The 16696-nt window shown below is 34.5% G+C and overlaps 1 protein-coding gene across 1 annotated transcript in view; it reads right to left on the reverse strand.

Annotated features, from left to right (window-relative positions):
* Positions 1–16696, reverse strand: part of LOC111050143 — a 565154-nt gene that overhangs the window by 219273 nt on the left and 329185 nt on the right. The window contains exons 17-19 of the mRNA XM_039426978.1: positions 15849–15996; positions 12269–12518; positions 8200–8357 (exon numbers count right to left, since the gene is read on the reverse strand). Coding sequence (XP_039282912.1) covers positions 8200–8357; positions 12269–12518; positions 15849–15996 — 556 coding nt within the window. The remainder of the gene's footprint in view (positions 1–8199; positions 8358–12268; positions 12519–15848; positions 15997–16696) is intronic.

Consider the following 16696-nt stretch of genomic DNA (forward strand, 5'->3'; position numbering starts at 1 on the left):
TATCCGAAAACAAGGAAGTTATGGCTGTTTTTAATAAAGCTTTCTATTATCATATAATTATACGGTAAAAACGAACAGGTACTGTACTATACAGTACGTAAGTACTGTAGCTATTATAATACAACTTACACTGTATTCGTGTAGGAAATTTGGTAGGTTATTTATCTTGATTTCTGAAAATACCCCAAAATAAGGGAGTAAGATAACTTTGAAAAACCAAAGTTTTCCTGCCGATTGAAGAAACATTAAAAATTAGTCTAAGACATATTATGTCTTAGAATAAAAACGTGTAACAAATATCAGATCACTATTCAAGCTATCAAGCTTTTCATAAATTTATTTGTCTCCTCATGGCAGAAGGTTTGCGCCCAACGTTTTCACTTAAACATTTCTATGATTAAATTGTGATAGAGAACATTATCGTATTGATCTTCTAAATCCAGTTACATGTACATCGATTTTCGTAAAATTGATTTTTTTACCGTTCCTATGAATTCTAAGAATTCTATGAATTGTTTATACAGGTTCATCACAGGCCAGGCTGGTCTGAGCTATTCATGACTTTTTTTCAGTATGCATTATCAACTCAGCAGTTCTAATACACAGACATCACTACTTGGAATGCCATGACATTTTCTATTCTTTCAATTCCTATTATTACCATAGATCGATTCAGATCAGCACAATGTTTATACTGTATGTTCATAATAGATTTTTCTGATTGTAAAAAGAAATAGTCAATAATTGCTGGGAATTTAAAGTGATATTCAACGATTTGAACCTGATAAATTGGATTGTTGAATGACAATTGAAATTCAGTGAATTTTACTGTACAACATTCCTTTTCCTCCTATTTTATTGGGTGATGAGTGGAGATGATTTATGATTTCATATTTGGATTCATCTTTTCATAGTTCAATATTTTTTGGAAAACTAGAACTTTTAAAAATTAAAAATGTTTATGTATAAACTTCTCAGGTGTTCAAAAACTTCTTAAAACCTTTGCCTGTCCCTTTGTGAGGCAGGAGTATTATTATCTTAGTACGTACTATATAATCATATGATAATGGAAAGCTATATTAAAAACAGCTATAACTCCCTTGTTTTCGGGTATTTTGAAAATGGGACTTACGCTTTAAAGAATTTGGGGTCGCTGAATCCAAATCCGAAATCAGAAATCTTCTATCTATATTTTTAAGGAAGTTAGACTTTGAGAAAAAGTGATGAGTCATACTTTGAGCAAACGGCGGCGTAGTTGTTAGATCTGTCGGCTTATTCGTAAGATCCCCATGTGAAAGTACAGGAGAGCTGCAAAATATGAAATATGATCTTCCGTAATATGATATTCCAGGAGCGAGGTCTCTGCCGTGTGAAACTGGCCTAAGGCCTCTTTCACACGATAGGAGACGTGCAACTTGAACACTGAACAGTGTTCTCGTTTTTTTGTCGAAGTACATTGAGTCAAATCGTGTCTTTCACATGGTGACTCCTATCCAGGAACCTCGTTTTGTCACGTCTTTTCCCCTCGAGGCAAGCAGAGGCAAGATCTAACAACTACGCCGCCGTTTTTTGCGAAAAGTATGACTCATCACTTTTTTCTCAAAGTCTAACTTCCTTAAAAATATAGATAGAAGATTTCTGATTTCGGATTTGGATTCAGCGACCCCAAATTCTTTAAAGCATAAGTCCCGTTTTCGAAAATATCCGAAAACAAGGAAGTTATGGCTGTTTTTAATAAAGCTTTCTATTATCATATAATTATACGGTAAAAACGAACAGGTACTGTACTATACAGTACGTAAGTACTCTAGCTATTATAATACAACTTACACTGTATTCGTGTAGGAATTTGGTAGGTTATTTATCTTGATTTCTGAAAATACCCCAAAATAAGGGAGTAAGATAACTTTGAAAAACCAAAGTTTTCCTGCCGATTGAAGAAACATTAAAAATTAGTCTAAGACATATTATGTCTTAGAATAAAAACGTGTAACAAATATCAGATCACTATTCAAGCTATCAAGCTTTTCATAAATTTATTTGTCTCCTCATGGCAGAAGGTTTGCGCCCAACGTTTTCACTTAAACATTTCTATGATTAAATTGTGATAAAGAACATTATCGTATTGATCTTCTAAATCCAGTTACATGTACATCGATTTTCGTAAATTGATTTTTTACCGTTCCTATGAATTCTAAGAATTCTATGAATTGTTTATACAGGTTCATCACAACTTCTTAAATAACAATATGTTTGCTTCAACAGAATTCATAAGGACGACAAAACATCGAACAACAAAAAAACGCTTTCTGAGTAACTGGCTTTAACAAAGCATGGCTTCACGAAATACAGTACGATATTTAGAATAGTTGGTACAATGGTTATGCTTTTCGCATTATGGCAGCACTGGGCTTTCTCACTCACTTCTCCAGTTGACACTTGTTGACTTGTCAGTTGTTGACTTGACTTTGACACCTGTCATTACGCGATGTCCGAGTTTGATGTGGAGCTGTTGATTACTGCAGTTTGCAACCGACCTGCTCTTTGGGATAAAAGTCTTGACATCTACAAGGACCGGAATGAAGTCGCCAAAAGTTGATGGAAGTTTGCAGAGTGATCAAAGAAGATTTCGAAGCTTTAACCATTTCCCAACAGAAAAAGTTTGGTAAGTAGGATATTTCTATAATGATTTTGTTTTCCTCGGTCCTGGAATAGTTTGAAAATCTATTATTTATAGGTTTTTCAATTTTGCTTGCTTTCTTCAGCATGTTTTAGTTTCTCTATTGATTCATTGCTGTATTTAGAAAAAACTACACTAAGATTTGGTGATCCCAGCATAAAGATTTTGTTAGACATCAAAGGAAAGTACTGCCTATCCATTCTAAAATTCATCTAATTATCTAAGAATTAACTTTCAATCAACGATTGAAATTTTCAATAACATTTATATGAAATTTTCAGTTGATATGTAAATGAATTGAAAATAAGAATACATTATATGGAATGATTATTTATTTAAATACATTCAGTCAATATAGGAATTATTGATTTGATTGAAACATTTATTTTATGAAGAAATGTTAGGTAGTCCGGTAGTCATTGAATATTGAGAAATCAATGACTCACACCCAAAATGCTCAATTTGTTCTGGACCTTTGGAGGTGATCTCTCTCTCTCTCGCTTTCTCCTCTTCCCTCACAAGGTTTACATAATACCACTGCAAAAGGAATGAGGATTTAGGTCAGCAACTAAAATCGACAAGCCATGATTGTCAATCTTACTCATGATACAAGCTTTGTACTATGATACATGGTTTTCATTTCGTATCATTCTTTAATAAAAATAAAACAAGATTCCGGTTTCAAAAGCATCAAAGTCGCCAGGCTGGTCTGAGCTTTTTTTCAGTATGCATTATCAACTCAGCAGTTCTAATACCAGACATCACTACTAATCAGCCAAATGAATCTCTCTCCACAGTAGTCCCCTTTTTACCTTAGGCTCGTATAAATTTCTCAGCGAGTTTTATCTTCTTGCTTTTAGGGTAGCTAATTAATGAGAGATAGCCACGGTTTGTAATTAGAGTCTCTGCCTATTGAAATCCAACACCTAAAATAATGGAAGTTGTGAATAATGTGAAGCTGGATGAAAAGTTTAGGCGGTTTCTTGGAAGTTGGTTGGAATTTGGATTCAATTGAATTGTTAACAAATTCGTATGTAAAAACAAGTTAGAATGAAGTTCGAGCAATTGACTTGATACTTTTCATTTATTACTTCAATACCCTTTTTTCAATAAATGCAACCTCAATCCAAAAATATGTCCATCTAAATAAAAGATAGTGACTCATGAAGAATCTTTCTAGTACTTGATAAAACGTATTTTTAACAAACACATTCTAATTTTCAACTCATACACAATTATGTTACAACTATGAAAAGAAGAGTGATAATATGAGTGGACATATATCTTTACGAGATATAATCCAAGAGCACAGTCATTTTCTTACCCTTTAAAGCATATTCCAGGAGGTTACCGTACGTTATAGAACAATTTTATCAAAAGAAGTAGTAAAGATAACTATTCAACTGGCAATAAGAAGAATATTTTGAAGAGTAATACAACAATTCAGGAGGATTCAGTATCTCCAGTTGGTATTCCCTCAGACCTAATGTTTTCAACAACTTCCATCTTCATGAGATATTAAAAAAATCAATTGCATAAATGATTTATACAACTATCACAAAACAATCGATTATGACAGGGAGAGAACAACAGACTTAGCCAGAAACCGCTCTTCTCTAAAATTTTAATGAATTTGGCATACCAATACAATATTATTATCAAATTCCAAAAGGTTGGGCTAGCTACACACACATCGATTTTAGTCGTTCGATAAAAAATCGAACGACCAAATTCCAATGGTAGCGCAATGAAATAAATGGGTGATTACAAACACATCGATCAACGATTTTTTATCATACGGACGCCGTGTAGTGGTCGTCTCTTGTCTCGACTAAACACGACGCCGTGTAGTGGTCGTTCAGTGGTCGTGAATACAGTGGCGCATGTGATCAAAGCGGCAACTTCATACACATCGAATTTGAAGTTCATTAAGATCTTTTATCGAACGTTCGAATAGAGTGATATGATCCCAAGACAGCACCGTAATGAGCATGCGCACGTGACGTTCCATTCAGTTCTTTAGATCTAAAAAACGTTCTAATAAACTAGTAGTTCTGTGAACAGTAGACCTCGCGCAGTTGATAACCACAGCCTCCTCTAATACTGTCAATCAGAGTAAATTATGTCCTGTCCTGTCGTGTCCTATCTACTATATTGGTGTGTGAAAAACTAATGTCTGTTTGGGTTGTTGTACCGACAATGTCAATAATTTGTTGTAAACAACTATGCTACTATTATTAAAAGCTTACCGAATTGAAAGCAGAGAAAAGTCTGGATAAAATACTATGCTATTTCGAGTTATCAATTGCATGCCCCATCGAATGCAATTAATAGTCCACACGACAGCTGATTTTTCACCAAGTTACATTCAGATATTAATTGCATGCACCATTGCATGTAATTAATAATCCACTCGACAGCTCGTTTATGATAAATAATTTTATGGTCTGATTTTTACTCTAATATTGAATTGAATTGAATCGCTGCCTGTATTGAAAACCTAGGAAGGCAAAGTCCCTCCTATTGGTGTATGAAGGAGGCTACTTTCCCTTATATATTATCCTTGAAATGCAAAATTTCCATAAACCTCGTATGAAGGTCGACGCGCAATTTAAAAAAGAACATACCTGTCAAATTCATGAAAATCTATTACCACGTTTCGCCGTAAATGCAGAACATTTATAAACATTTAAACATATACATAAAGAGAAATGCAAAGCCGTCGACTTGAATCTTAGACCTCACTTCCCTCGGTCAATAAATTAATAATTCAGAACTACTATATAGATTGCAAGCACCAATTTATATAGTGACTGCACCATGTGACGATTATCAAAATTTCGTTTTATTTTGTATTTTATATTTTGGTATTTCATTTTCACTTCATCATTACGATCTACTTTAACTCTTTCCAATGCATTAGAACACGAAAGTACATATTACAACTGCTCTTACTGGATCGAATATGAGAAAAACCAAGGATAGATGATCTATAATACAACAGTTTTTGATACTGAATACGAATAGCAAATAATAAAATTTGTACTTAATACAAGATGGTATACAACAACATTATCTAACTGACATCCATTGGATTTCAGTGAAAAGATTCATTTTCAATTTAACCCTAGATTTCCAGGCATTCAGGCATTCGTGGTTACGCTCAGTCATCAAAAGCTGTGATTTCGCAAAACTACGTCAAGTATTCCAGATCTCTTTACAATAGCTTCCAGTATAGGCTCCAGAGGCCAGTGCTACTTAATTTGACATCCGCGATATTCATATGGAAGTATATAAACTTGTCGCGTCGTCACCATCACGAATGATTATATAGTATGTAATGTCAGTGTTAAGAAATATGGAAAAATATGTTAATAATATAGAAATACGCTAAAAATGTAAATCATTACTTTACTTTACTTTACTTTACTGAACTGCATTAAGGGAGCAACGATCCCGCGGTATATGACACGTCAAAATTATTAAACATTTTCTAGCGTATCTCCGGCGAAATATTAGAGTCCTCTCAAAATAAAATTTCTATATCCTAGCTGAGAAAATGCTATCTTCAAGTATCTCAATTCCTTTCATTCAAACCAGTGTATTTCAACTGGTTTGAAATTATCATTAAAATAAAATAAAGTTATGACTGTCAAGTAAAACCTTCAAGCGCGGTTGAGCTGGCTATTATTAATATTGTATGCTCATACTGTAATCATGTATATATATTTTTTTGGTCATATTCAAGTCTGATTCCTGAGCTATCTTCAAGTAGTTATCACAATTCCTTTTATTCAAACCACTATATTTCACTATCTGATTTATTTCGACTCCTCTCTGTACACAGACGAATCATCCACGCAGGGGTTATATCCATTAAATTATTGTAACACTATTAATTTGTAAATATACTTTTTGAAGAATAAAACGACATGAATTATTGAAAAAGGAGAGAAAAAACTGAAAGATGATTAAAAACGCTGGAGGAACGCGAATTTTTAACGTATCTTTGACGAAATATTGGAGTTCTCTCATCACAAAATCTTATGACCCTAGCTGAACCACTGTACGTGACTTGAAAGTTTTCTTTCAGCCTACTCTCGAAAAAGGCAAGAAACGCTGGAAAACGTAGATTTTGGGCTTATGTTTGACGTCCTACTTCAAATTCCTTCGGAAGTTTAAATTTTTACACCTGTTCCTAAATTTGACAATTTTCTGATCATTTGTTCTCGGTTAAGTAAACGCAGACAAATTTAGGAGACTCGCTGAAAAACACTAAAATACCTCCGATTTTTGCATATCTTTGGCATTATCTCAAAGACTTTCTAATATAACAGTTTCATACCAAATCTGAAATTTCTTACTAAATATGAACATTATATATTCTTCTTTTCTCAAAAAAAAAAAACAAATTATAGAACACTGGAATATCGCCCATTTTGGTCGTAACTTTGGGATATTTTTGCAATTTGTCCTTAGTACTCCGCTAGATGGCCAACTGAACATACCTATCAACTTTGAACTTCAGGATTTTGAATCTTAGTTTGTTGATGAGTGAGTGAGTTCTATTTCGCTTTCTTATATACAGGTGAAGATAGTAGAAAACAAATTTTGCAAAGTCAAAATGTCGAATTCTAAAGCTGCGTTTACACCAAAGTTATCAACAAAATGTTTATTTCTCTGTCCTCATAGATTGTATTAGATTGAACATAACTTATCGTACACATGATGAACATATGTGTTTGTCAAGTTCTGTTCAATCTAATAGAATCCATAAGGACGGAAAAATAAGCATTTTGTCAATAACTTTGGTGTAAACGCAGCTTTAGAAACCACTAGACTACAAAATATGCTCAGGAGTCTACGGTTAACTACTACTAGCACTTGTTATGAGGCAATTCAGCACTATCTAGCTATTAAAAATGAAAATTTGAAGTTTTTTCCTTCAAAACAACACTGTAAACAGTTCTTTATCTTTTTTGAATAATTTGTTATGCATTTTTGAAACACTCTGTATAACCTTGAAAATTCCTTCTCTGATGATGGTGGAAACGCAAAATGTGGGAGCTGGACGTTCGAATAGAATTCGATGCGTATGAAGTTGCCACTTTGATCACATGCGCCACTATATTCACGACCACTAAACGGTGGTCGTATACAGTCGAGGCTAGAGACGGCTGCTACACGGCGTCCGTACGATAAAAATCGTTGATTGACGTGTTTGTAATCACCCATTCATTCCATTGCGCCACTAGAAAAATCAATGTTTGTGAAAAGCTGATTTTGTTTGAACGTCCAACGTTCAATCGGCTGCACTACCACATAGCAAACAGATGGCAAACAGCTGATGCGAATCATTAAAAATGCACGATCACGTTCAAATTCGTTATGAAATCGATGTGTCTGAAAGCTACTTCAATTTTTGGTCCTACGATAGAAATTCAAACAATCTCTTATCGAACGACCAAAATCGATGTGTGTGTAGCTAGCCTTAGTTGCTTGAGAAAAAATACACTTACCTCAATTGATTTTAGTATACAGATGATTGCGTTTTCAACAGTAATGCCTAAAATAGCTTTAGAATCTTTACATGATATGATTGGCTGAGGAGCTGACGTCATTGTTATGTAGGAGTCCTCCACAGATTCGGTGAGTGGGGTGGGAGGAGGGGCATCGTCTGCAAAATCAAAAAATTCATTCGAAAATAGTTTTCTATGGAAGAATGCTTTTTGTTATGATAATCGATTGTACGAAGAAGAAAGCTGAGTGAATTGACAAGAAGATAAGAACAGCTGAAAGTTTCTGTCGGCAAGTTACTCGTCACCAAGTTTGGATGCTTTCAATCTTCTTCATGAGGCTGCGAAATGAAGCAAAGTACCACAGCCATTCCCGATAATAAGTTTGGATCTGATAACTCTTTATAAAGCTTTTGCTATTCATGAGACTGAGTGGGATCGTTTCAGAGAGCCTCGGATGCATCCGAATGACTAACAACACTGCATGGCAATGTAAATATTATTGATGGTTTGAATAACTCAACTTGAAGTGTGGATAACATTGAAATAATTCTGTTATTCCATTGTGTAATGAAATCTCAATCGTATAGAATAATAGTGTTCAATAGGCAAGATGTATCTCGTGCTAAGCATTAGTACTAGGTGTTCGATATAAGATAGTGTAGAAGTTGATACGACTCTGGAGGCAATAGAAATTCATGAGTTTCTATTTCATATTTCCTCAAAACAAACTTCACTTTTGAAAAGATATCAATATTGAAGTCATTTTTATGCATATTATCAATTTTTGTTGAGTTTTCACTTTACTTCATTAAAATGATATTCAATTCATTCTCAAATCTCAAGTTTCCAGTTTAATTCCAGCATTTTTTTGGATTTTTATTCGCGATGCAAGTAGCTTCCTCATTCTGAAAGAATGAGTAGTGGTCATGTAGCTCTAATTCTCATAATATATGTCGACTATTCAAATAATTTGAAACGCCACTATAATTAAACCGGTAATATTGTAATAAATTAATTTTGAATAAGCAATCTTATATGCGATGATCATTGGTCACTTGATAAAATTTAACTTACCAACCACTATTACGCACAAATCTGAAATTTGAAAATTCTTAGGGTCTATGAAAACACAGAATTTCATATTTTCAGAAACTCAATAGATGATTCATTCTTCCTAAATTGAACAAGTAATGGAAATAAAACAAAGGGGGTGGGCGATATGGTGGCTTTAATAATAAACATCTTGAAGTGAACTCCACAAAAGTTTTGCAATTTCCAGTTCAATTACAACAAAATGTTGCGAAATGCAATCGAGTCCAGGTTCTTAGCGTTCAATGACAATCCTAATGATGGAAAGCTGGAGCCGAGAATGAAGCATATAAATTCAAGTAGTGTACACCCTAATGGCTCATTCGGGAATAACCCTGCATTTCCGGAAACGAGAAGATCCCAGGCTTACCTTAGAACTTGTATTTATAAGACGGCGGAATAAAATAAAATAGCAACTCGGCGCCACAAACATTCCCAGGGGGCCTCTTCTGCACCTCTCTCGAATTAGGAGTACACTCTCCCTCACTTTCAACAAATTGTAAATTCGAATAACGCGCTTCTACAATCTTGATGATGATAATGGTGATAAATATTTGCCGCACACCAGATAATTTAGAGGCTCTGAGATATAAATTCCACTTGTTATAATTTGCTGTCGTGACAAACGAACGTGGAGGCTCTCCGCATTACATGTTTCGTTGCTAGTAATTATCTAGGTATACAGAACTTTCTACTAAACTTGCGTTGCGCCTTGCTTTGATGCACAAGTTCACAATTACATAATATGACCAGATTGAAATATTATCACGAGAATTTGAAGGGTCGCGAACTAGTGCAAACTTGGCTGTCCGTTCAGTTACAGCATAGAAAAAATATAAGAGTACTTGTTTCAGTTGTCTCTGGTTACAGTAACAAGGTATGGATGGGTATGACATGAGGGAATGTTTCACGTCCTCAATTTTTTTGCTGAGAGTACAGCATTTCAGATAAAATTTATGGCATAAATAAGAATAGGCGGATGTTAATGTAAATTTATATCAAATCCAATAACTGAATCATACAAGGAATATCAATGTAGGCCTGAATAATAACATGAATGGCGTGCAATAATCAACCTGGCTGAATGAATTTCATATCCGTGTTGATGATTTTGTGCACAAGAAACTAAATACTTCCTGATTTCTCCAGGTAGAAACAACAATATCGGAAAAACATCCTTGAAAAAAATGTACTGGGTTCCATTATGAATCTACATTTTTTTTCATTTTTGTAGAGTTTGGGTGGTTGACTACATATTATGTGGTGACTTAATTATGGCATACAGTTATAGTTTAATGGAACTTTTAGAAAAGCTTGATCCTAATCAATAGCAGTTGAGTTGGATTGGAGTTTTATAGTCATTATAAATGGAAATAACAAGAAAAAAGAGAAAAGTAAACCCTATAACTAGTAATATTTTTCACTCACATTTGTTTCTCATTCATTCATTTTTTTACAAAATATGAAGAAAGAAAAACTAAGGATACCTTGTACTGTTCCACAAGGAACAGTGCTTGGGCCAGTTTTGTTCTTAATATACATAAATGATTTATTAAATATAAATCTAGGGAATTGTTCCTTGTACTCTTTTGCGGATGACACAGTTGCTATAGTTTGGGGGGAAACTTGGCCAATCACCTTCCAGAGAGCTAATGAATGCTTTGATGTTATCAAGTCCTGGTTAAAGAATAGTCTCCTACATTTGAATATTCAAAAAACTAGATTTCTTCCCTTTTCATTGTCGTCCTCTGGATTGCCTCCAGATAATACTGACTGTAAACTAGTATCACATGATATAAATTGTGCCAGTCCATACTACAGCTGTGGATGTCCTACATTAGAGAAAGAAAATGAAATAAAATATTTAGGTGTAGTATTGGATGTACATTTACGGTGGAGCTCGCACATTTCATACATCTGTTCAAAACTTAGAAAATTAATTTATAAATTCGTTCAATTAAGGAATGTCCTTCCTATCTATCAATTAAGAATGGTATTCTTGGCACTGATACAGTCAATTATCTGCTATGGTATTGTATCCTGGGGAAGTTGTGGGAGTTCAATTTTGCAACCTCTCATAATTCTTTATAAAAGAATAATAAAAATATGTTTAAAGAGACCCATAAGATATCCAACCGAAGTATTGTATAGAGAATTTGGCGTTTTTAGTGTTGATACCCTATTTGAAATAAATCTTTTGAAGTTTGTGTATTTAAGACGTTCAGAGTTTCCAGTTATGGATGAACATGTATATTCCACTCGTCGAAATCTTGCTAATAAATTAAAAGAACCCTTCACAAGAAGTAGAGTGGCCTCCTTACATGCTTTTGCTAAGGGACCACGACTTTTCAATAAACTGCAATCAGATATATCAGATGCACCCAGTTACAATTTGTTTAAGAATAGACTTAATCGCTTCTATGAAGAAAAACGTTTAATAGAGGTGTAATATTATTTACATTTTTTTGCTGTCTTTATTCAAATGTAATTTATTGTTAAAGATTCGTAATCCCATCTTGTGAAAAGCACACTGATTATTGTATAAAATTTACCTTATTGTTTGATACCTAAAAATTGTTATTGTATTATAATTAAGTTGACTCAACTAGAGAGCGAGACATCCCTCATCGCAGGTTTAGCCTAAAGAGGGATGCACTGTGGTTTTTTCTGTTACATGCTTAATATTATTATCTATGTTCAATTATTATGCTTAAGGTATGCATTTGTATTACCAATTGTAATGTTCAACCATTATGTTTAATGTATGTATTTGTATTACCAATTATTGTAAAAATGCAGTGAAATAAACGATTTATTATTATTATTCCTCTCCTAAATTTAGATTACATTGAAAACGTCTGAAACAGGGTTATGTGTTATAATTCAAATTTCATTGTTATCAATGATAATGAATGTTTTATTGCTAACTAACAAGATAAATATAATTTATTATTTATATAGTTTGATTGCGTGGGCTCACCGAGCAGCAAGTCATAGACGGAGAATCGGAGGTTGACGCGATGCTGGAAGCCGAGGTAGACGAGGATCCTGGCGACATGGTGCTTGACAAAGCGGGCGTACTTGGTGGTGTGATTGGTGTAGTACCACTCGTCAGAGGGCAGCAGCAATTGCGACAACACATCCGGCATGCCGTGGTCCAGCAGAGCTCTGTGATTGGCTGGGTCCAGCGCCACTGTCGCCACTATTTGCAGCGCCAGCACTAGCAGTTGCTGGAAAAAAGTAATCAAATGAGAAAACCGCACAGGTTTCGTTGGTATTTCGGGAGGAAAACGTTAATTGGGTCTCTTGAAGTTATAGAGTTTCTAGTAACAGTAATTCAGGTGACTTATCACAGTTCAGATTCTCTAATTGGGTTTCAAAAACTTTGATGCCGTTTGAGAGTTTCCCAAATAGAACTTTCATAACTTCAATATAAATCCAGAGAGTATGGAATGTATAGAATGTACATTCTATACTCTCTGTATATTATTACAGTACTGCATCAATTCGAGCAATTTTTTAACCAAATAGCAGCCCAATTTCATGTGGAAATCTAATATCAATGAAATTGTATCAAGGTATAAAAAACGTATTATAAATATCTAATAATAAAAAAATTAAGTAGAATAATAGAATCTGATGTTATGTTTGAAGAACTCGGAAGTTGTGTTGTAGATGAATAAGAAAACGTGAGAACACAAGTTTTTGCTATCCAATTTCCAATACATTAGAAGCAACGTTGAAGAAACATTACAGCATATTAGACTTATATGTCGTCCACTGCATGTTCTAAGTAATCAATTATCAACTAGTGGATTGAGTTTCAACCTTCTTTAACCTCAAAATTGTTCCAGCAATCAGATTTTTAACTTAACTATGTGTAACGCTAGTTCGTCTCCATGGTGCACATTGGCTAACGTTAAATGGACTAGCAAATAATGGCAGTCAGACAAACTTATGTTCTCCTGACCGAAAACAACACAACATCTTAATGAATTTTGAAATGTACAGTGTATATCTAGGCATTTGAGACTCACGAGCTATATATTTCTTGTGTATCTGTCATATGCTAAATAATAGTAGATTGTAGAAGGAAGTCAAATTGAAGAGTACAATATTTCGTTTATTATTAGTAGCAGAATTATACATTAATTCTGACAATTAGTACTAAACTGACATTCACTCAATGCATGTCGTTCAAATCATATTAGAAAGCAAACTGTGGTTTAAAACACGAATCAATTCAAAACAAAAATCAATTTGTTGTCGTAAAACCTGACCACAACACAATCAATTTTGTTTTACAAAAGTTTTAGCTGAGCGCATCATTTGCCATAATAATGAATTCATGAAAAAAATGAGTGAAATCAGTCCTAACAAACGAGTGAAAAGAGGTGGTTGGTTGGCATGGGAGCGCCAGTGAAAGATAAAAAGAGTGATTCATCAATGCATGGTTAATGTGCTGTGGTTGATGGTCGAAGGGCTTTCCCTTTGAAAGGCAACTGGCTGAGCGCTGAGAGCGTGACCAGCAAACTGGAAAAATATCAGAGCTGTTCACTGATTACTGCAGGCTCGTCAAAAGGAAGCGTTCACATAAAAAGTATTTGCTACTGCCGTGTGGACCACGTATCATTCACACAAAAAGAGAATAGTTCATAGAATTTATTGATAATTTTTTCTGATCTATGACACCAAGAAATATTACTCGTTTTTATTATGAAGTTTTTGATGTGTTGACGATAGATAAAATGTAGCTGAATGATTATGAATTTAAACAGATTAAAAAATTTTGGGATGTAATGCTATTGTGAAACGATTTTTTCTAGACGCGTTTTCACTCATCCTACAAGTTAATCAAAATGTTAAGTGTCTGTTGTTTGTTTATCAAGCTACTTTCCGTACTAAATGAAGATAGAAAATGTTAAACGTGCATGGAATAATCAAATTTTCATTCTATTTTAGAGAAGCCATCTTTTCGAGTCACATTCTCTTTCTCCTACAACTTCTTGCCTGTCGTTCTCGTACTCTCCCTATTTGCATTCCTTTAGTCACTTCTCATTTTTATTACATCTCTCAATTTGAAGATCAGTTATTCACAAGGTATGAGATATTTTGTACCAGGTCATTCATTTAATATTCATCATTAATCCATTCTGTTATTCACAATAATTATAAATCAGCTTAGTTTCGTTCAGAGTTTCTTCAAAAAAAAAAAAAAGAAATTTAATCTTCTCACTGGGAGTGTATTAAGATCTATGTATGTTTTCCAATCAACCACTTTTCCCAGTCCTGTCATTCTATTGATGTCTATGTCTTATTTAATAGATCGGAACTCTTATAAAGGACACATCTTCCAGTATATTAGAGTCACTACCACACTATTGCATTCAGGTTTTACAACTAATCCATTGGTTAACCATATTCGTGTTATTATATGAAACCAAACCACTTGTAAAACTAAACGTTTGTTCATTTATTTATTCATGACAGACTCTGTCCTCCCATATAGGGAGGTTCATTTTGAACTGTCAGCATTTCTGATAAATAGCATCAATGCTTCCTTCCGCATCCAATGCTGACAGAATTGAGCGAATCTCAAAACAGCGACCGAGCTTGAGAGCAGTAGCTTATAGTAATCAGCTGCAGTAATTGCTGTTGGTAAACTGACGCTTTAACCAAGAGATGGTTTTAACATGGTTCACATTGGTGTGATCAAAAGCGCTAATCACCTTCGTTGAATGTAGTAACAATGCCATTAACCACCTCTAAAGGCACTCTACCAGTGCTGGCTATCTCATGCACTAAGTGTTAACTATCAGATACTAGAAACTACCCCAACTACTGCCAAGGGAAAATGCTTTTACTTATTAGTTATACTATCAACTAAAATGAAGTACAGTTCGAATTGTAGAAGCTCATAAATATAATTGAATCGGAGCGGATAAGAGACTGGAATCTGGGAGTCACTGTTCCAAATGGATGACAAGATGAGAGACTATTTTGGTTGTTAAGCTATTCTGAAACAAGCACACATGGGATCTTTCAGATCACTGGAGACTGGAGATTGATAACAGCAGAAATTGGAGTATTTTCTGATTATGATGAGGGGGTTTTCAACAATTGGTATGAAGAATTATGCAAAGTCTCTCCATGTAACGTACTACATATAATCATTCTTACGAAATTGATTAACTAGATGTTGAGGTATATAACAACAAGGAATAACCAGTAGCTTTCTATGTTGTTAAGGTGATGCTGTGGTGAAAATCCACATTGAATAAAAACAACTCATTATTGTCAAAAGCATTGATTTTGTCTTCTTGTCTTCTCCCAAGCATATTATTGTAAAATATCACGATTTGTGATTGTTAATGAATGAAGTAAATAAATGTCAGTCGTTTTGACAATTATCAAGTCATTCCATTCAATAGTAACCAGTAACATTCTTCTGCAAGTTATCGAAACAAATCATGCATTATAGCAAAATCTAGCACATTATCATCTCCACTACTGATTAAGAACGTGAACAATGGATTGAGAAGAAAGCTGATTAAACTTACAGGATCGTTGGTGGAGTCGAGGGCGGCGGTGAGTATCCGGAGCTGCGGCTCCTGCACGAGCTGCGTCTGCACGGAGGGGGTCTCCACCATGAACAGCAGCACTCGAGTCGCCATCAGCTGCAGGCAGTGATAGCTGCACTGGCGGAACCTACGCAAAAATTATCCAGTTCGGCTTCTCTCTCGTTTCTACAGTTACAAGAATTAATTCGTTCTTGGCTTTTATGACTTGGTTGAAAAATTGAATAGTTGTTTGGTTGATTGGGTCGAGTCTGTCTTGGTTGTTTGGTTTTTCTCTCCTTCTTTCTGTTACGAATAGAGATTGCTTGTGGACGAGTTTGTTTGGAGAGAATCACTACTGGAATATCATCCGTAACTGTATTTCCAACATTAATGATTTATTATTGAGTTTTGGTTTTCTGAAAAACACTATGGGCTGGTTTCCGAGCTCGGAATTTAGCTAAGTTCTAGACTTTAAACAGCTGGAGTCAGAAAATTGGCTTTCCAAAACGGGGCGTAGTCACAGTTTTTATTTTCTCATTTCTATAATTGGAAACAATTCTCCTTGACGAAATTAAACGTTCCTAAATAATTAAAAATAGCTGAAACTTTACACTATTTTATTTTGTATTCAATTTTCCAGTATTTCGAAATTTAATTCAAACGTGACTATGACAATGACCACGACTACGCCCCGTTTCGGAAAGCCAATTTTCTGACTCCAGCTGTTTAAAGTCTAGAACTTAGCCAGATCCCGAGCTCGGAAACCGGCCCTAACAAATATTAAGGAATTCAAATATTCAAGAATTCAATAAATAGTTGGAGTCATTCTAGTCAAAAAGTAGTATTTG

Source organism: Nilaparvata lugens, chromosome 4 (genome assembly GCF_014356525.2).
Source record: "Nilaparvata lugens isolate BPH chromosome 4, ASM1435652v1, whole genome shotgun sequence".
NCBI classification, from domain to species: domain Eukaryota; kingdom Metazoa; phylum Arthropoda; class Insecta; order Hemiptera; family Delphacidae; genus Nilaparvata; species Nilaparvata lugens.